The sequence below is a fragment of the Pleurodeles waltl genome, chromosome 12 (assembly GCF_031143425.1).
Source record: "Pleurodeles waltl isolate 20211129_DDA chromosome 12, aPleWal1.hap1.20221129, whole genome shotgun sequence".
Classification (NCBI taxonomy): domain Eukaryota; kingdom Metazoa; phylum Chordata; class Amphibia; order Caudata; family Salamandridae; genus Pleurodeles; species Pleurodeles waltl.
Window position 1 is genome coordinate 668,648,719 of NC_090451.1, and position 20,890 is coordinate 668,669,608.

At 45.5% G+C, this 20,890-nt stretch overlaps 1 protein-coding gene across 1 annotated transcript in view; it reads left to right on the forward strand.

Annotated features, from left to right (window-relative positions):
- ARNT (aryl hydrocarbon receptor nuclear translocator) overlaps positions 1 to 18,227 on the forward strand; it is a 128,054-nt gene extending 109,827 nt beyond the window's left edge. The window contains exon 21 of the mRNA XM_069218534.1: positions 15,073 to 18,227. Coding sequence (XP_069074635.1) covers positions 15,073 to 15,162 — 90 coding nt within the window. The 3' untranslated portion in view covers positions 15,163 to 18,227. The remainder of the gene's footprint in view (positions 1 to 15,072) is intronic.
- The last annotated feature ends 2,663 nt before the right edge of the window (positions 18,228 to 20,890 follow it).

Consider the following 20,890-nt stretch of genomic DNA (forward strand, 5'->3'; position numbering starts at 1 on the left):
TTCTTGTAGTTTCAGGAATCTAATCTTCTAGGGTTCAGGGTAGCCCTTAAATACTAAATTTAAGGGCGTGTTTAGGTCTGGGGGGTTAGTAGCCAATGGCTACTAGCCCTGAGGGTGGGTACACCCTCTTTGTGCCTCCTCCCAAGGGGAGGGGGTCACAATCCTAACCCTATTGGGGGAATCCTCCATCTGCAAGATGGAGGATTTCTAAAAGTCAGAGTCACCTCAGCTCAGGACACCTTAGGGGCTGTCCTGACTGGCCAGTGACTCCTCCTTGTTTTTCTCATTATTTTCTCCGGCCTTGCCGCCAAAAGTGGGGCCTGGCCGGAGGGGGCGGGCAACTCCACTAGCTGGAGTGTCCTGCTGGGTTGGCACAAAGGAGGTGAGCCTTTGAGGCTCACCGCCAGGTGTGACAATTCCTGCCTGGGGGAGGTGTTAGCATCTCCCCCCAGTGCAGGCTTTGTTACTGGCCTCAGAGTGACAAAGGCACTCTCCCCATGGGGCCAGCAACATGTCTCGGTTTGTGGCAGGCTGCTAAAACTAGTCAGCCTACACAGATAGTCGGTTAAGTTTCAGGGGGCACCTCTAAGGTGCCCTCTGGGGTGTATTTTACAATAAAATGTACACTGGCATCAGTGTGCATTTATTGTGCTGAGAAGTTTGATACCAAACTTCCCAGTTTTCAGTGTAGCCATTATGGGGCTGTGGAGTTCGTGTTTGACAAACTCCCAGACCATATACTCTTATGGCTACCCTGCACTTACAATGTCTAAGGTTTTGTTTAGACACTGTAGGGGTACCATGCTCATGCACTGGTACCCTCACCTATGGTATAGTGCACCCTGCCTTAGGGCTGTAAGGCCTGCTAGAGGGGTGTCTTACCTATACTGCATAGGCAGTGAGAGGCTGGCATGGCACCCTGAGGGGAGTGCCATGTCGACTTACTCGTTTTGTCCTCACTAGCACACACAAGCTGGCAAGCAGTGTGTCTGTGCTGAGTGAGAGGCCTCCAGGGTGGCATAAGACATGCTGCAGCCCTTAGAGACCTTCCTTGGCATCAGGGCCCTTGGTACTAGAAGTACCAGTTACAAGGGACTTATCTGGATGCCAGGGTCTGCCAATTGTGGATACAAAAGTACAGGTTAGGGAAAGAACACTGGTGCTGGGGCCTGGTTAGCAGGCCTCAGCACACTTTCAATTGTAAACATAGCATCAGTAAAGGCAAAAAGTCAGGGGGCAACCATGCCAAGGAGGCATTTCCTTACACTACTATGCTTTTTTTTCCAACTCCTTTATTCACTTGGAGCTTAGTTTGTTGTTTTTGTAAGGCATATTTTCTTTATAACTCAATTTTAGTTTTGAGAAGAGTGAATGATAAGTTTTTGATTGTCGCTGATTTGGGGGATAATTCGGGATGAGAGATTGTACCCTTCCACAGCCTAAGGAAAACTGGTCTTGGGGGTTTTCAACCGTTAAATGTACTCTGTTAAAAAGAGGAGGGTTTATGGCAGTTAACATTTTCTGCAGTTCTTGAGGGCCTGTCTCATTGTCGTATGGGTTTTCCTTAGTCTGGCTCGTCACTGAGATGGCATTGCTTCAATGTTGACGTAGACCTCCGGGGTCCTTACAAGTAGCTCTGAGGATTTTTCTCCAAATACTTTCAACTTGTACCAGTTGTCGATTATTGAGATCTTCATTTGTTTGTAGCAAAAATTATCTATGTGGCTTGGAAAAGCAATTTTGTCTTAAGCGTTGAAAACCTGTAAGTATACTGAAAGGGCTCAAAGTTTTATTGTTTTAATATAATCCTTGCTCTGTAAACATGAAGTCATCCAAGGTAAACACCCCATGAGTAAGACTGACTGCTGCTTCCTGTTGATATGATTTTTTAAAAAGTGAACAAGCCTGGCTACAGCTCCCAGTGTACATGCAGTTATCGAAAGAGAACGCCTGCTGGGAGTACACCTAGTAACGGCTCTCTTGTCCCAGGATATAAGGTAAACAGAAGCGGTCGTGGTACATATTTTCACATCAAGCGGAGTCTTTTTGTACCATACTCATTTGGGAAAACACTCCATGTTCTCTTTCTCTGTAGAAGTCCTTGCATTATTCCATATAGATGGTTGTTGTGCGTGCTGTTTCAAAGGAACAAGGATAACCAGTGATTTACATTGGACGCCATGTGCATCAAGGCAAAAGATGGCATCACCCATGCAGACTGCTTACGTCTGTAGGCTGCCTGCACTGTTTTTCAGCCCGCCTCCCTTAAATGTGTCCTTCCAGTTATTTGGATAGAGGTTGCCATCCGCTTCCATTTGTTCATACCATTCGTGTCCCAAGTCCATGGCTTCACAAGATGGCAGATCCACCTCAGGCTGCTTATGTCCAGGATGGCCATAGATAGTTGCATTTCCCCATTGCTTAGGCACCCCTCCCTGGAATGTGTTACCTTTGTTGAGGTGAAACACACTACCCCTCTTACTGTGATGTACGCAGTTATCTAGAACCAGTGGCCTTCTTTTGGGATTCATCAGAGTACAATCCACTTCCACCCCTGACTGGTGTGAACTTGGCCACTGCTCTGCCTTTTGTAACAAAAGGATGAAGAAAATACACTCCGTCTTCAGATTGATCTGAATGCTCTGATTTTTAAATGCAATACTTTTTTCACATCTGCTCACCCAAAGCAGGGCAAGTGGGTCCGGGAGGTTTCCACCCTCTTCCTTTTGTTCATACTATTGCCGCACCATGTGTATTGGTTCACAAGATTGCATCTCCCCTCCGGGTTATTTATGACCACTGTAATTTCCAGGATGGACATTACTGCTTGCATTTTCCTGTTCAAATCCCCTCACTGAAATGTTAGGTGCTGAAGGGGAGTTTGCCATTACCTTTACTTTGTTCAAAATAGGTATCTCTATGCTCTTATGAAACCCACTTTCCGCCCCTTCCTTTTGCTAACTATTAACTAACTAGTGCCAGTGACCTTCTAACGGGCTCTTTGATGAGGGCAGCTCCCTTTCATTCTGACCGGTCTCAACTCAGACACTTGTCTGGACACCCATAGGAAACCAAAGTGCAATAAATATCACATTTTGCTGTGTGAATCTTTTCTGGATACACATGCTGTGCATTATTCCACCATTTAGGGTTGGTCCTGAAATGTCCCTACTTTTCTCTTACCCCTTAACACCCTCTTTGGGAGCTGACCTGTAGGTAGATAGTGTCCACTTAAGATAGATGTGCCCATAATGGTCCATTGTGTTGTCGCCATCTTTAGATTCTTTTTTCCACCGTTAGGTTTCGAAGCAAGGTTCACACCCGTGGATCAGAGATCGTCCGAGTCAAAGGAAAAGACTCAAAAAGATGAGAAAGCAATGAAAGTCGAAGATGACAAAACGCTGGGGGGGAAACAGGGATACACTTCGGAGATGAGGTCTGAGAATGTATTTTTCAGGAGTGTAGATAACACAAAGGTATGGAAATTACCACTATTAGATTACACAGACACATGGTTTGCAGAATGTGCCTGCTGTATTACCATAAGCCTGAGTATGGTATAAGGCATTCCTCCCCAGAACACTAAAGGTCCGATGAAGCGGTGGAGGGCATTCTACACCATGATGCAGTCCAAACAAAGGACTTTATAGCAACAAGAAGAACCTTGTGGAAACTGTGTTGGCCAAGGAAGATCAGCAGCCCAATGCCGAGCAAACAGTTTGTTGACCTAGGAAGGGAATAGATGTCAAGCAGTTGAGCTGAAGGTTTCAGACTCAAAGACCACAAAAAAATCTAAGTCAGTTGAAGTAAAGACTAAATCAAAGAGGCATCAGGGGTCGAAAGCACAAAACACTGAAGTGGACAAATCTTCATGCACCATTCTGGTGTTATTGATTTCAGTGAAGATCCTATGGTACAGAAAGATCTTTTGACACCAAAAAGCCTGCTCCGATGCTCAATGCCAAAACAGTTGTTCCACTTCAAAAGGAAAAAAAAAAGTTAACTTGAAAACAAAATGGTGTTCTCTTACACAAGAAGAAGAACTTTGACAAATCTCCCAAGGGGTTCCAAATCTCGACCAAGGTAGATGAGATTAAGACAGAAGAAGAGGGTCAGGCTGAGCTAGTAACCTTAGTATCTTCAGAACAATAGGAGAAAGAGCAGGGGAGTTTTATGAGGAAAATGAATAGTATGAGCATCCCATCCGAAGCACCTGTCGGCGTCTTGCTTTGATTCAGCCCTGAGAGGGCAACATCTCTGCCCTAAGCAGTTGGAGAGAAAATGGCAGAAGGCTTGAGGATTTAGAAATTTAAATCATCACTTAAGGACTACCACAAACGGATCAAATGATCAAAAAAGAGATATTCTGTGGCACAAATAGTATCCGCTAAAGCTGATCAAAAAGTAATTTTTAACATCTCTAATTTATTTCTTAATCCTAAGGCTATGGAGAATCATATTCCACCCTCAGAAGCATTATGCGAAGAGATTCTGGTCTACGTTAGAGAAGATACAGAATATATGTACCCAGTTCAGTGCCCCAAGTCTTCCCCAGATTAGTTCTTGAGCTAAAATTATACAATTTCACTTGACCAATCCCATAAAGGCATTTTGGCTTGCAAATCTAGCCCCCTCAATGACCCCTGCCCGCCGACGGTCCTACACAAATTGGTTAACATAGTTAACCCTGTGATTAACCTGAATTTGAATAACTCCTTGAGCTCCGCTGAAGCCCCAGAAGTCTGGTAGGTGGCTGTGGTCAAACCACTTAAGAAGAAACCCTCTCCCTTAGTGTGACCAATTTATCTAACCTCAGGCCAATTTCTCTTTTGTTGGCACTGAGCAAAATCATGGAAAAGATGGTAAACAGTCAATTAATCTCATTCTTAGAGACATCAAAGGTACTCCATGGCTTTTAGTCAGGTTTCCGCCTAAAGCATTTAATGGAAACTGCCCTCTTGGAAGTGACTGACACTTTAAAACGTACACTAGATGAAGGGAGGAATGCTGTATTGGCCCTTTTGGACCCATCACAGCGTTTGATACCATCTCCCATGAAATTCTTCTGCATCAAATTCAAGAGTGTGGAATTGTTGGATCCGCTTATCGCTGGCGGAAATCATTTATTACTGGGCGTCAACAGCTGGTGAAATTAGGATCCTATATATCAAAGGAAACCATGGTTGCTGCAGGAGTCCCGCAGGGATCATCGCTAAGTCTGGTCCTGTTTAATAATTATATGGCACCAATAAGGATAAGTTACTTACCTGTAAATCCTAGTTCTCTTCCAGGGGTATCCTCATCAAAGTCATAAACATTGAATATTCCCGCCCTTGTGTGGGGACCCCGGAGCATATATAAAATATATACACATTATACATGTGTAACAAACAGTCATGCAGGCTATCATGTTAAAAACAGGCTAAAATGCTTTATTTCTATGAAGTTTTTATTTTTATTTTTTATTTTTATTAAATACTACAATAGAGCCTAAATAAGTACCCAAGCTCCTAAAACTAGGCTTGGGGAAGTAAGCAGTAGCAAACTCTAGTGAAAAAAATAGAGAAAACTGCATTGAAAGACAATGAAGCATTCTTAGCCAATAGGCTGCATGTAGGTTAACACAGGAGAACCATAAAAACTTTGGCACTGTGCCTTTAAGACCCTGAGCACCTCCAGTATCCCACCATGCCTCAGGGGTGAAGGAAAGGTGACAGTTGGTTCACAGTTAGGTCAGTTCTTTTTACGGTGACAATTTGTATAATTGAATCAAAATACTGTCTGTCCTGCACTTCCAGTAGACGTGTGTCCGGGGAGGAGGGTGGGTTGTTTATGACTTTGATGAGGATACCCCTGGAAGAGAACTAGGATTTACAGGTAAGTAACTTATCCTTCTCTTCCAGGGGATCCTCATCAATAGTCATAAACATTGAATAGATTAGCAAGCCCATCCCTAAACCCAGCGGACTGTCCGATAGAAGTGCAGGAATAGACATGTCTTACGCAAATAAATTCCTTAGAGAGGCCTGCCCCACTTGGGCATCCGCTCTTGCATCTGAGTCTAAACAATAATGTCTTGTAAAAGTATGGACAGACTTCCATGTAGCAGCCTTACAAATCTCAGATATAGGAACATTGTTAAGGAGAGCAGCAGTAGCCGCTTTTCCCCTTGTGGAATGCGCTCTAGGCCGCGCTAGCAATTGTCTATTAGCTAGCTGGTAAGTATTAACAATACAAGAAACTATCCATCTTGATATTGTTCGCTTAGATGCTGCTTCTCCTGTCCTTAAATGACCATAGTTCACAAACAAGCGGTTAGAGTGTCTAATCGATTTTGTCTTGTCCAGATAAAATTTCAGCACTCTTTTCAAGTCTGAGTGCAATGCTTTCTCAGCCGGAGTTTCCGGATTGGGAAAGAACGTCGGTAAAGTTATGGTCTGATTAATATGGAATTCTGACACCACCTTCGGAAGGAAAGATGGGTGAGTTCGTAGAACTACTCTATTGTCATGAAAAACCGTGTACGGTTCTTTTGCAGACAAGGCCTGGATCTCACTGACCCTCCTCGCTGAAGTAATGGCCACCAGAAAAGCCGTTTTCCACGTAAGGTGTTGTAAGGAGGCCTTATGGATAGGCTCGAAAGGAGGGCCCATAAGTTTTGCTAGGACTATGTTCAGTTCCCACGGAGGAGAAGGCCTCCGAATTGGCGGAAAAACTTTTTTCAAACCTTCTAAGAAATCCTTGACTACAGGTTTCGTAAAGAAGGATTCCTGAGAAGGTGACTTGCGATAGGCAGTAATAGCAGACAAATGTACCTTAATAGATGATACCTGCAGACCGGATTTCGCTAGGTGAAGCAAATAGGACAGTATGACGTCCTCCTGCGCCCGTATGGGATTATGGCCTTGCTGACAGCACCATATGTAGAATCACTTCCACTTAAAAGCGTAGGAACGCCGCGTGGAAGGCCGTTTGGACTCTTTCAAGATGTTCATGCACTCCTGCGAGAGTCCTAGGTGCCCATACTGCAGGAATTCAGGAGCCATGCTGTTAAGCTCAGAGAGGGTAGGTTGGGATGCAGAATCCTGCCCTCCATTCTGCTCAGAAGATCCAGTCTGCACGGCAGCCTCCTGTGAGGTTTTTCCGACAGGTTGAGGAGATCCGTGTACCAGAATTGTCGAGGCCATTGTGGCGCTATAAGAATCATTCTGGTCCTGGATCCGTAAAGTTTGCTGATCACTGCCGGAATGAGGGGAATCGGCGAAAAGCGTAAAGAAATGTCCCTGACCAGTCGATCAATAGGGCATTCCCTCGAGATCCCGGACGGTAGAACCTGGATGCGAAGTCTGGGCATTTCCTGTTTACATAGTCTGCGAAGAGGTCCAGTTGAGGCCGACCCCATTGCGCGAAGATGTATTCTGCGACTTCGTCGTGCAGGACCCAATCGTGAACGTCCTCCAGGTGTCTGCTTAGAAAGTATGCTTCTACGTTCTGCTGACCTGGCAGGTGAACTGCTGTGATTGACATTCCTCTGGCCAGGAGCCAATGCCATATCGCTTGGGACTCTTGTGAAAGGGGTAGGGATCTCGTTCCCCCTTGTTTGTTCAAGTAATACATCGTGGTTGTATTGTCCGTCTGTATCAATAGAGTTTTCCCCTGAATTAGCGGTGTGAAAGACTTGAGAGCCAGATGGACCGCTCTGAGTTCTAGCAGATTGATGTGGTACTGCTTCTCCTTGTCTGACCACAGACCCTGCGCTTGAAAAGGACCCAGATGAGCCCCCCATCCCTGAAGAGACGCATCTGTTACCAGAGTGTCGGATGGAAGTACCTGGTGAAACGGAGCGCCCACTGACAGGTGAGGTCTGTGCATCCACCATCTCAATGACTGAAGTGCTACGCATTGTGTCTTCCCAGCGACCTGTTCTTTGGCTCCAATTGGCCTCCAATGCCTCTTGGAGGGGTCTCATGTGGAGTCTGGCATTTGGGACAATAAAGATGCACGATGCCATGGAGCCCAGTAGTGATGTCACCTGACGTGCTGTAGGTGCGCTGGCTCTCAACAGGTCCTGGCACTTCTTGTTTATTGAGGACAGTCGTTCCTCCGAAGGATACACTTTTTGTAGTTCTGTGTTTATGATCGCTCCTAGGTAGTGAAGACTCTGCGTTGGAGTCAAGGTTGACTTCTGGTAATTGACCTGAAGACCTAGAGCTTCGCAAACTCCTAGTACAATGTCCCGATGGCTTCTCGCCTGCTCCGGAGAAGAAGCCTTTAGTAGCCAGTCGTCTAGGTATGGATATATGTATATCCTTTGTCTTCGTAGATGCGCCGCCACCACTGCCATACATTTCGAGAAAACTCTTGGAGCAGATTTCAGGCCAAAGGGTAGAACCCTGAACTGGTAATGCTGTAACGCTACTCGAAAGCGCAGGAATTTTCGATGCTTTGGAGCTATTGGGATGTGGAAATACGCATCCTGCAGGTCGATGGAGCACATCCAGTCTCCCTGATACAGTTGAGGGAAAATTTGGAGAAGCGCTAGCATTCTGAACTTCTGCTTTCTTATGTATTTGTTCAGCAGTCTTAGATCCAGGATTGGCCTGAAAACGCCCTCTTGACCCTTCTTTGCTACTAGAAAGTAACGGGAGTAGACCCCCTTTCCTCTGTGGGCAGGTGGAACCCTTTCTATGGCATTCTTTCTTAGGAGGGCGAGAGCCTCCTTGCGTAGCAAGGTGAGATGAGCCGGATTGTGTTTGGTTGGTGGCAAGTGTGGTGGAGGCTGCTTGAAAAGGAGAGAATAGCCATGTTCGACAATATTGAGCACCCATTTGTCTCTTGTGATAGAGTGCCACTCGTGAAGATGAGCAATAATACTTCCCCCCACCGGAGTGGTGTACAGTGTCGAGGGAAGCGAGACTTCATTGCTTAGTGGGTGCTTTTGGAGTGGACTGTTGAGGTCTGCTTGACCCTCGCTCCCTTGTGTTTCTTCGCTGAAACAGAGGGCGTCCCTGTCGTTGCTGAGACCTTTGCGACCAATGAGGGGTTTGAACCCTCTGTTGGAAAGGGCGTCTATCGTACGGTCTGTACCTCCGCCTGAAATCTTTCCTTCTTTCGAGGCCTACCGCCTTCATGGTATCCACCTCGGTCTTCATGCGGGCCATCTCTTCGTCTGCATGGGCACCGAATAGAGAATTCCCGGCAAATGGGAGATTCAGGATACGTTGTTGTGCCTCCTGTTTCAAGCCAGTGAGCCTCAGCCAGGAAGATCTCCTCGCACAGATACCATGTGCGTACCCATGAGCCGCCAAATCCGCCCCATCCGCTGCCGCGCTGATAACTTGGTTAGATACCAGGCATCCTTCCTGTAGAATCTCTTGGAAATCTTGCCTGTCTTCTCTGGGCAGTTTTTCTGTAAATCTACTGAGGGAATCCCACAGAGAACGATCGTACCTGCCCAGGAGCGCAGACGCACTAGAGACCTTCATTGCTGAAGCCTCTGTCCCGCACATCTTTCTTCCCAGAGAGTCTAAATGTCTTTATTCGGGGGTACCGTGGATGAAGATGCCACCGAGTGGGTCTTTCGGGCGGCAGCTATGATCACCGAGTCTGGTGGCGGATCCTTCCTAAGGAATAAAGGGTCTTGCTCTGGAGCCTTGTACTTTTTAAGAATCCGAGCCGGGGCAGACTTAAGCGAGGCTGGGGCCAGAAAAGTGTCCATGGTCGGCTGCAACAAACCAGGCACTAGAGGCAGCAACTTTTTCGACGCTGATCTCTGTTGTAGCGTCTCAAAGATGATTGATGAGGAGGTAGACGGTTCTAGAACCTCTATATTGAGTTTCTGCGCTCCTCTTAGCAACACCTCGTTGAAAGTGGTTATGTCATCCACTGGTGAGACTCTAGCAGGTGGTGAATCTGTAAGAGTAGGTGAGTAACGCCCGACAGAAGAACCTGATGAAGACCAAGAGGGTGATCTTCTTGAGCGCGACCTGGATCTCCCTTGAGAGCGAGATCTGCTGCGGGACGCTGTAGCCGAGCGCCTAGACCTCGCGGTCGGCTGTCGAGGAGCTGAACGAGCCCGTTCTGCCCCGGCTGTCGGCGATGACGTTCTTGGCGGGGAGGCAGTGGGTGAATACATTCGCGAATATTGCGAATCTGGGGAGGCCGCTGGTCTGTTGAGGCTCTCCAGCCATCTCGGAGATAGGTTGATGGGCGAGACATGCCCAGGAGATGCTCTTGACCGAGAAGAGTCGCTCGGTATGGAGACCACTGGAGACGGAGCCTTGTCTGGCGAGGGGCGATGTTCTGCTCCCTGTTGGACAGGTAAAACCTGTGTCGACGTCGATGGCTGTTTCGACGTCGAAGGACGCCCAGTCGGCCGGTCCTGCCTCGACGTTGATTGCCTCGACGTTGATTGCCTTGACGTCGAACGGCGTTCCTTGGACCTCGACCTGCTCGCCGTCGTGTGCCTCGACGTGGAGCGATGGGAGGTTGACGGCGGATGTTTCTCGTGCCGTCGTAGAGATCTCGACGCCGTGTGTCCTGACGTCGGGGGCACACAGCCTTTGGCGGCGACCGGGCATGCCGGCGATGGCTCGACGTCGATCGGCGGGCTGCCGTCGACGGAGACCTGCCCCTGCTCTGATGTTCCCTCGACGCCGTTCCCTTCGACGTCGGGTGCGTCGCCGTCGACGGCAATCTATGCCGGTGGGACGGTGGTAGCGACGACGTCGACGGTGAACAAACAGGTATTTTCCTACCTGTCGACGTCGACCGGGCCATTCTCTCCTGAGAATGGCCTTCTGGATGCCTGGGGAGTGAGGAGGACGATGTTCTTTTCCTCTCCTGAAGCCCATGAAGTCGGATCTTCTCTCTGTCTTTCAGAGTCCTCCTAGACATGTTCTTACAGTACTTACAAGTGTCAGGGCAGTGACTCTGAGGCAGGCACACTATGCACAGAGAGTGGGGATCTGACTGGGCCTTCTTCTTCCCACAAGCAGGGCATTTGACAAAAAGAGAAGGCATTTTTCTGTCAGAAAAAACCTTCCTAGCTCAGACAAAGATGTTACTTGTCGAGTGAAAATTGAAAAAACGCTTTTTTAAAGAATTTCTCTGAGGAAAACTCAGAAAAACTGAGAGCTCAATGCTCCAGGATCCTCTCAGAAGAAGCCGGAAAAAAGAACTGACCTAACTGTGAACCAACTGTCACCTTTCCTTTACCCCTGAGGCATGGTGGGATACTGGAGGTGCTCAGGGTCTTAAAGGCACAGTGCCAAAGTTTTTATGGTTCTCCTGTGTTAACCTACATGCAGCCTATTGGCTAAGAATGCTTCATTGTTTTTCAATGCAGTTTTCTCTATTTTTTCACTAGAGTTTGCTACTGCTTACTTCCCCAAGCCTAGTTTTAGGAGCTTGGGTACTTATTTAGGCTCTATTGTAGTATTTAATAAAAAATAAAAAAAAAAACTTCATAGAAATAAAGCATTTTAGCCTGTTTTTAACATGATAGCCTGCATGACTGTTTGTTACACATGTATAATGTGTATATATTTTATATATGCTCCGGGGTCCCCGCACAAGGGCGGGAATATTCAATGTTTATGACTATTGATGAGGATCCCCTGGAAGAGAATCTCCTTGATATCATCCTTTGGGATTGATACTGTTTCCTATGCAGATGATACCCAGCTGATCGTGCCGCTCAACAAATCTTCTTTGGGCTCCGAACAGAACTTCAAAAACTGTCTAGGCGCCCTCATTAGATGGATACATGCTAATCACCCTAAATGTAACACTGAGATTATGCTATTTGGCAAAGCCAACTAATGGTCCCTTCAGACTGGTGGCCAGATGATATCTCTCCCTCGACAGTAGATGTGGTCAGAAATCTGGAAGTCAAATTTGATTCTCAGCTGTCTTTTCTCCCTCATGCCCTGACTACTGCAGGCATCGGCTTTAATTTAATAAAATCTATAAAGAAATTATTTGATCTCTTAACATAAGTAACCAGAATATCGGCATATCCCCTGATCACCTCTAGGCTAGATTATTGTAAAAGCCTGTTTGCAGGCTCCTCAAAAACAAGTACTTCACACCATACAAAATGCTGCCGCAAGGGCAAACCTTAAGCTACTCAAGAGAACCTCTGCTTCAGCTGCCTTAAAATCCCTTCATGGGCTGCCATTCATAAGAGAGTACTTTTCAAAATTATTTTGTTTACTTTTAGAGCCTATAGAGGGATTGGCCCTAAATTTCTCTCTGCAAGGTTCAAACACTATTTTACTAACAGACCACTAAGATTGTCACAAGCCAATCTAGTGAAACCCTTTCACTTTGGTTTAAAAACCAAATGAGGCAAAGCTTTTATGACCCTAGGAGCTAAGGCCTGGAACTCTCTCCCCAGTCAGTTTAGGTTTATTGAGTCCAAAGCTACATTTGGGAAATGCCATAAGACCTGGGTTTTTGGGATCTTGGACACCCTTTGCTATTTGTACATCTTGTAAGATGTTTCTATCTTTATATATATATATATATTTTTTTTACATGAAGCTACAGATGTGTCCCCTTGCAGCCTTATCATTCTTTCCTCCGTAACAGCTCCAGGATGCTCCCTTTTGAGTGACAGTTCACACTCTACAAATAATAAATTCAATTCAGTTCAGCATAGAAACTTCAAAAGGGAATTATGTATGGCAGGATTTAGATAGTGACACTTCAAAAGAAAGGCTTGACTACTACCCTTTCAGGCTGTCACTACTGGATGACTTTTCTCCAATGCAGTCTTTAAGAGGGTAGAGATACTCCTTTGAGGCATGGGGAAGGGGAAAGGACAAGACCACTAAGTGACTGACAAAAGAGTAACCACCAACACCATAGATCTATATTGGGGTAGACTGAGGTTTCTGCCAAGAGTGGAGAGAAACTACCTCCAACAAAAGGGTACACCATATCATAAAAAACTACTTCATAGAACAAGAAGACCACCAAAGGTAAAGGAAAAGATCTTTGAAAGACGAAAAATTCAATTTCCAGCTCATGATACAAGACCATCAAAAAAAGGGAGGGCTAGCACAGTGCCAAAACAGGAGCACAACTAGGAAGTATATTCTGTATACTGCTCAGGGCTCAACACTTAACACATCACAGACCTCAGATTTTTGAACAGATTGAAAATGTGTGACACTGAAAGGTACCCCTATCATCAATAGTAGCATATACCAGAAGCACTCTTGGAATGAAAATAGAGAATTTCACCACTAAGGTTTCTACCCACGTCTATGTGCAGTCTTAACCTGATCCTGATACAGCTATGGAATACACAATTTGAACCTATGCACATAGAAAGACTAAATACCAATGAAAATGACATTCCTGGTTGCCATCCATTTTCTACGAATAGGAAGGTAATTCCAAGCACTCACAAGGACTGAGTAGTCATGAGAACTAATATAGTTTAATTAGAAGGTGGTATCCAATTTCCATTTCAGCCAAACAGTACAACTAACCGCCCCTTTTTCCAACAACCACAAACCGAGGCAGAACGAGGAAGCCACTAGCTTATTACCTGCAGGAAACATAACATTGTAGGAAGGGAATTTACTTCCTAATATCATTTCCACCGACAAAGAGTTTACTGGTCCCATAGCAAGACTGATAGTGCAAATTATACAGACTCTGGGAAAACACTGTGTAGCAAACCAAAACCACATACGATAGCCTTGATGGTAAATGCTTTGATAATCAACATGTTCAGGTAATACCACTATGTATTTGTGCACATCATCATTTTATTGCATGAGTACTTAAACTCTTCGCAATAAAAAAAAAGTTATACAAGAGACAAAACAAATATACACAAAATGCTGTCCAAGAGGCAATCGTCGGGGTATGGGTTCATAAAATAAATTGTTACAAAGAGTAATCAGCCTAGACTGGTTGCCTTTCTCAGACGCTGAGAGTAAAGACTAAGGGCACTTTGTGTGGGCTATCAGTTCAGCTTGAAGCTGCTGGATGAACTTCCCGTTTTTGGCCAGATCAGCTCTACTTTACACCACTCCACTCAACCTCTCTCCACTCTCTGCTACTCGTCTCCTTAACACTCTGCTGCACTCTGATACTCCACAACACTCTACCCCTCTCCACTCTAATGTACTCAACGCCACTCCCCTCTGCTGCACTCTGCACCCATTTACAACACAACACTCTACACCCCCTCCTCTATACCACTAACCTTTAATCATGTTGAACACCAGCCACGCTGGTGTACATGGCTAAGACACATTTGGAAAGCCAGTAACCCTTGCGTAGGCGAAACCTATTGCCTTTGTCAATGCCTGTTCCTCAATTTGCTGCCAGCAGACATTACCACCTTATGTGGACTGAACATACAGAAGCAACAGTGCAGATGTTCTTGTAACCTTTGGAGTAGCCGTCGGGAATGACCGAATTGAAACCAAGCCCTTGTAGAATAACTGAAGCATAAATCAGATGCACTTATGGTCAGACATAGTTGTTCACAAATCTAATGAATAGTTTGGAAAAGGCAAACTTTAACTTGTTTTTTTGGAAACATTTTGTCAACTTAATATTGAATATTGGTCACAAAATCTCCTTCACAGCACACTGTTATGATTCTGGGGCACGCTGAGATGCTATGTTAGGCCAAACAAATTTTAAAAATCTGTTCCTATACAGTCCCTTAATGCTACCTCCCTGAATGATTCTTTGTTCTCAGTGAAGCATGTGAACCTGTGAGGCGCAGGTTGCAAAATAAAATGAGGTATCTGTCATTGTTATCCAAGTCAGATTAGACAAGCTCTCCAATGGCATCTAAAGTATGTGTTCAAAGGTTTTCAGTGGCAGTTCCTGACCCACGTACGGTGACCGAAGTGGATGATACACATTTAATCTTTAAAGTATAAAAATCTGCAGTGCTAGTGTTAAAAAAATAACTTCATTTTAGCTCCCAGTTGCATGTTGTCTAAAGTATTCCCTCAGACCGACAACAATATTTTAATTCTCCTGGGTGTAACCCACCTTATCTGAAATTGTCCCCCTTTCTCCTTCCTTGTCTAGGATATGTTGTCTATACTGGGAGAACAGGCTGCCGGGTACAACAGTGAAGAGTTTTCCGAGCTGAACATGTTTCCACCCTTTGCTGAATAAATTGCTCCAGCATGAGAAGTGAAAGCCATCGAAGGGTGGGAGTCTGCGTGTGCCTGACTGCGACCCATTTTCCTGCATTCTCACACTTCTGAACATTGGGAGGTTTCCCTGGCCGTGAGTTTGAAATGCATAAAGCATTCGGAGGAAGAGGAATTGGGAGCCTTTCTGTGTCTAGACGGTCTAAGGCTCTCTGGAACCTCTGGGCCGAGTTTGCCTGTGGATGTATTTCGCGGGCCATACACCAGCCATGCTCTAAGTGCTGCATTCTAACTCCGGCACTGCTTGCATCGTGTTGCTTTTTGTGTGAAAATCTGGATCCTTTTACATGGGACAAATACACTAAAACAAAGATGTGCTGTCACAACATCATGTACCATGTGAGGATTTTTTGGGATTAGACGGATGTGGAAAGTACATCTGTCGGACTGCACAGTGTGTGTATACTTATATAGACTCTAACGTGGATATTCCATCCCGTGATGGACTGAGTGCCGATGTACTCTGCGCTTTATTTACGTAACATACCCAGTTATACTTCCGCACATTAACACTGCTCCAGATTGTTGCCTCCATTTGAACATTTTCTTGGATCACACATGATCCGTAATTTAAAAACGTGAAAAGCGGCTAAAAGACTCCTTTGGTCTGTGAGTAGGAAGAACAATTAGGTACTCGGGTGGGTGGTGGCAGAGGTTTGTCGAGTTACCTTTTGTTTTTTTTAAACCAACAGCTGATGTCAGCTGTCCTCTTCGTCCAGGCACTTTGATGTAGTATTGGTGATGAAGAGTTAAAAAATAAAGAGGGTGGTCATAGAGCAGTCTGCTCTTGAGCTATAGAGCCCTCCTACTGATACCCAATTCATTGCAGCAATAGAGGACTTTGGAGGGTCGTCTGCATTCTCGTCACTTCAGCTGGGGGAGTGGGCAGCCTCATGCCTTGATGCAGGAGTTCCATAACGGTGAACCAAGAAAGGTTTTTACCTCTTTTTAAGGTTCCTCCACTGCATCTAGGTTGTGACTTTAGAAGCCTTTAGGTGGTACAGCAGACACCAGCCCCCAACAGTATGGGCTGCAAAGGTGCCAGAGCCGGTTCTGTGCAATAACCTGATCTCCAGGTAACTTCTTTTCAAATACTCTTTATCTTTGCCATTCAATCTCAACACTGAAGTGGACATCAAGCTGCAATGCTCCTTCCCAAAGTTGACTGTTCTGTGACTAATAAATCCAGGTTCATTTATCACAAGGTTTGTGGACCAAGGCAGTTGTAGGCTGTGGGTCTAGGGTGACTAATCCATGTTTCTAGGTCAGTTAAAGTCTACACTGTGGAGTAATAGAAGCAGAACTCTTATGTTAATGTGTTGACTAGCTCAGGCTTACGTTTCACAGGAATCAATTAGAAAGAAAATGAGGCAAACCCAGTAACCCCTGGACCTGGTTATATAAACATATATCAAAATTATGTTGGGCCCAATGGGGAAGTATAACCCTTGACTTCCACAGCAGTAGTTAAAAATAACTCAAAAGCTTTTTTTGGAACAATGAACCTATCTTATTATTTCGCCTTTTCTTAAATAAACAATTTCAATTTCATTAAAGCTTTAGAGTTATTTTTAACTATTGCCGTGGAAGTCCAGGGTTATACTGCCCCGTGGGGCCAACACAATTTTAATATATACGTTTTACAGGAAGCAGCAGCCGCTTCCGGTTCGTGACATGTCTTGCCAGTCCTTGCCCAAGTCTTGTATGAAGGTGAGCATGCCCTACTGACACACTGCGCTTGAACCTTCACTTACACGACTTGTGCTTAGATTGGCCTGCACCCTCTCCAGAGATTTCGTGTTTTCACAGGTCTGAGTTTGATGACTCAGACAGTGACTACACCTCATTGTCAGTGCAGCTGGATCTTTAGTTTTTTAAATTCCTGGTTAGAACCACCATTTGGTTGATACTTCCTACCTCATGTGAGGTAAGTAGGCAATTAAAAGCTGCTCTGAATGCGTCCTTCCACACGCCAGGACATGGGAAACTTGGTTTACAGGGCTGATTTGTACCCTCCAAAGATCCTTGCATCAATGTTAAGCATTTGTACACCAACCAAAGGCAGACCAACCAAGCTAATAAAATACCCTCTAATGCAAAAAAATATATAATCTAAAAGTATTGGGGATTTGTAGAGAGAGGTGGCACCGAATTCCCTTTGGTGTCCATCATGAAGTTTGTTGTGTTGCTCAGATTGACAAGGTTGTGCTTGTAGAAAAGAAAAAGAAAAAAAATATCACTTTTAAAAAAGAAAATGCGAAAGCGCATAACATGTAAATAACAATATTAATGACACTATTCAGGTATAGCTAATTCCCTGCCCATAACCGAGAGGTGTACTATTACCCTGTCTTCCACTGGAGCATTTTTTGGAGTTGCTTTTTACCTGCGGAGTACCTTCTACAGTATGATTCTGTCGTAAGTCGCATGCTGATGTTGGGGGTATATATTAAAAGGCGTATGCATTAAAAGTGCTCATTAGGCTCCGGGCAGCAAGCTGATCCCGTGCACCATGGCAGAAAAGCTTTGAAAAGCGTGCCTCAAACTTTTTTTTTTTTAATACATTGAAATGTGTTTTTTACCATGACTAAGATTAATAAATTGGAAGAAAGCCATAACTCAGCATAAAGTAAAGAGTCAATGGCAGGAGTTCTTGGAGACATAATTTCTGTAAAATTAGTCATTTACGCACAAAGATCTGGCGCTGACCTAAGAAAGGGTGCAGTTTTCGGTCCTTTACATCTTGGTGGCAGACAAAGCGTTCAGTGCAGATAAGCACCTGGGTGCAATACAGGGACAATCGGAGGCTTTGTTTGAAGCTCAATCTTTTTTTTTGATAATCAGATTTTAATACCCAGTCTCAGCCTATGTTGTTGTACATTGACTCGGGGCGCAGGGCATTTGGTTGGGGGCTGGGAGAATCGTGTACTTTATTATGTCCATGTAAAAGAAGGCTTTGTGTTGTGACAGAAAGCTGCGAATAATTATATGTAGCAGAGATTTTACATAAAGAAATATTTTTCCTTTCATGTGAGTCATGTGTTTTTTTGGTGTTGAGCCTGTGATAACATGCGCTAGCGAGATGCTGCTGTATTCAGAAAAAGTATTAGAGCCTGCCTGTTGCTTATCGTTTGTTGGATTGCATGGCACTCATCTTTACAGCCTCATAATTGGTCACGGCTGGCATATCATCATTTCCATTCCTGTCCGTGGAGCAGGGACCAGGCACTAATTGATTCAACTTAATCAGGACCAGTCCGCTGCTCCCGACATGACTGAGGCACTATTTTCTTCTTAATAGATTGTACTGCCCTGCAGACAAAACACATGTGACTAGCAAAACTGTGCCCTGCAGGACCAAAAAAAATTGCAGAGTTGGATTTTCTATAGGTTTTTCCTTTTTTTTTTTTGCCCAGTCCTCTTTTCTCACTTTGCAGTCATGTTCTGTTTTGTTTTTGTTTATGGGCACTGTTCTTAAAAATAAATTAAAGACAAAACAATCTACCCCACTCTAATTCAATGTTCCCCACTCCACTCCAATACACTCTACCCCACCCGACCTGCCTACTTCACACCAATCCACTCCACTCCAATCCAAGACAGTCTACTCTGCTCCAATCTGCCTCACTCCAGTCCAAAACAGTCTGCCCAGTTCCATTCCAAAACAGTCTGCTCCATTCCAAACCACTATGCTCCACTCTGCCCGCTGCAATTCAAAGCAATTTGCCCCACTGCAAATCCAAAGCAATTTGCCACACTCCAGTCCAGAACAATCTGCCACACTCCAATCTGTCCCACTCCAATCCAAAACAATCTGCCACACTCCACCCAACTCAAAATCGCCCGCTTCAATCCAGTCAACCTCACCCCAATCCAATTCAAAATCCCCATCACAATTCAGCCCACTCCAAACCACCACAATCCACTCCAAGTTCAGACAGATCTAATCTAGTCCAGTCCAATCTACCCCACTTCAATTCACCACTATCCAACCCGCCGTACTCCAGTACAACCCACCCCATCCCACTTCAATCCAATCCATCCCACTCCAAACCTCCACATTCCAATCCAACCCAATCCAAACAACTCCAGCCCAGTCCATCCCACGCCAATTAACCTCAGTCCACTATAATCCACCCCTCCACACCCTAATCCAACCCACTCCAATCCAATGAACCCCACTCCAATCCACCCACTTCACTCCAGTCCACCCCTCCCCAGTTCAATCCACCCCATTCCAATCCATCCCACCACACTCCAATCCACCCCACCTCATTCTATCCACTTCAGTCCGATCCACCCCACTCCACTCCAATCCCCCTCCAGTCTAATCCACCCCACTCCAATTCACCTCGTTCAAAACCACCCCAATCTACCCCACTCAAGTCCTATCCGCGCAGTCCAATCCGCCCAGCCCAGTCACCCCACTCTACTATACTCTACTACCTCAATCCACTCCAACCCACGACACACTCTGCCACTTAACCACTGAACTCTACTCCACTCTACAACACTGTACTCCCCCACATCACTCACTTTTAGACATAATGAACAGCAGCCACACTGGTGTACAACATGGCAAAAACACATTGCCAAAGCCAATAGCTCTTGTATAGGCAAGACCTATTGGCTTTGTCAATGCTTGTTCTGTTCTGTTTTCTTTTATATTTGCTCACAGGATAAGTCGTGGTTATGGAATATAGAGAGGACCGTATTGTAGGACCTTGAACAACTACCAGTAACCCAGTACACCACTGTTCAGTGATCTAAAAAATGTAGGTGCATGCATTGAATTACCAAGCTCGTTCTTCAGCATCCATTTCAGAGGGCATGTTCACTCCTAGCCCTCAGTAGAGACGACAGACAGCAAGTAACTTTCCTTTTACATCCCAGTCCAGCCTGCACACGGTTTAGACTCTGGACCAAGCATCTGTGTGTAGACTTCTGAGCTTGAATATCAGCGTTAATTCATAACCGGCCTCACAAAAGCATCTTACCCTACTCATCACTGAGGAAGGGCTGCAAATTCATTAAATAATGTATTGGCACAATGACATGGGCACTAATCAATCAATCAATTCGTTGAGCGCCCTACTCACCCAGTAGAGTCTCAAGGTGCAGGGGAAGCTTGGGGGGGGGGGGGAGGAATGCTACTGCTCGAAGAGCCAGGTCTTGAGGTGCTTTCTGAAGGACAGGAGGTCCTGGGTCTTGCGTAGGTTGGTGGGGAGGGAGTTCCAGGTTTTGGTAGCGAGGTGGGAGAAGGACCTGCCGCCGGAACTGGTGCAGTGAATGCGAGGGACTGTTGCGAGGTCGGCGGAGCGGAGCTGGCGAGTCGGGATGTGGAAGTTAAGTCGGTCGTTGAGGTAGGCCGGTCTGGTGTCGTGGAGGGCTTTGTGAGCGTGGATAAGGATTTTGAAGATGATCCTTTTGTTGACGGGGAGCCAGTGGAGGTCTCTGAGGTGGCCTGAGATGTGTTTGTGGCGAGGGAGGTTGAGGATGAGACATGCTGAGGCGTTCTGGATGCGCTGGAGTTTTCTCTGGAGCTTGGCCGTAGTTCCCGTGTAGAGGGCGTTGCCGTAGTGCAGTCTGCTGCGTACGAGGGCGTGGGTGACAGTTCTTCTGGTTTCTACGGGAATCCACCTGAAAGTCTTGCAGAGCATACGAAGGTTGTTGAAGCATGAGGATGATAT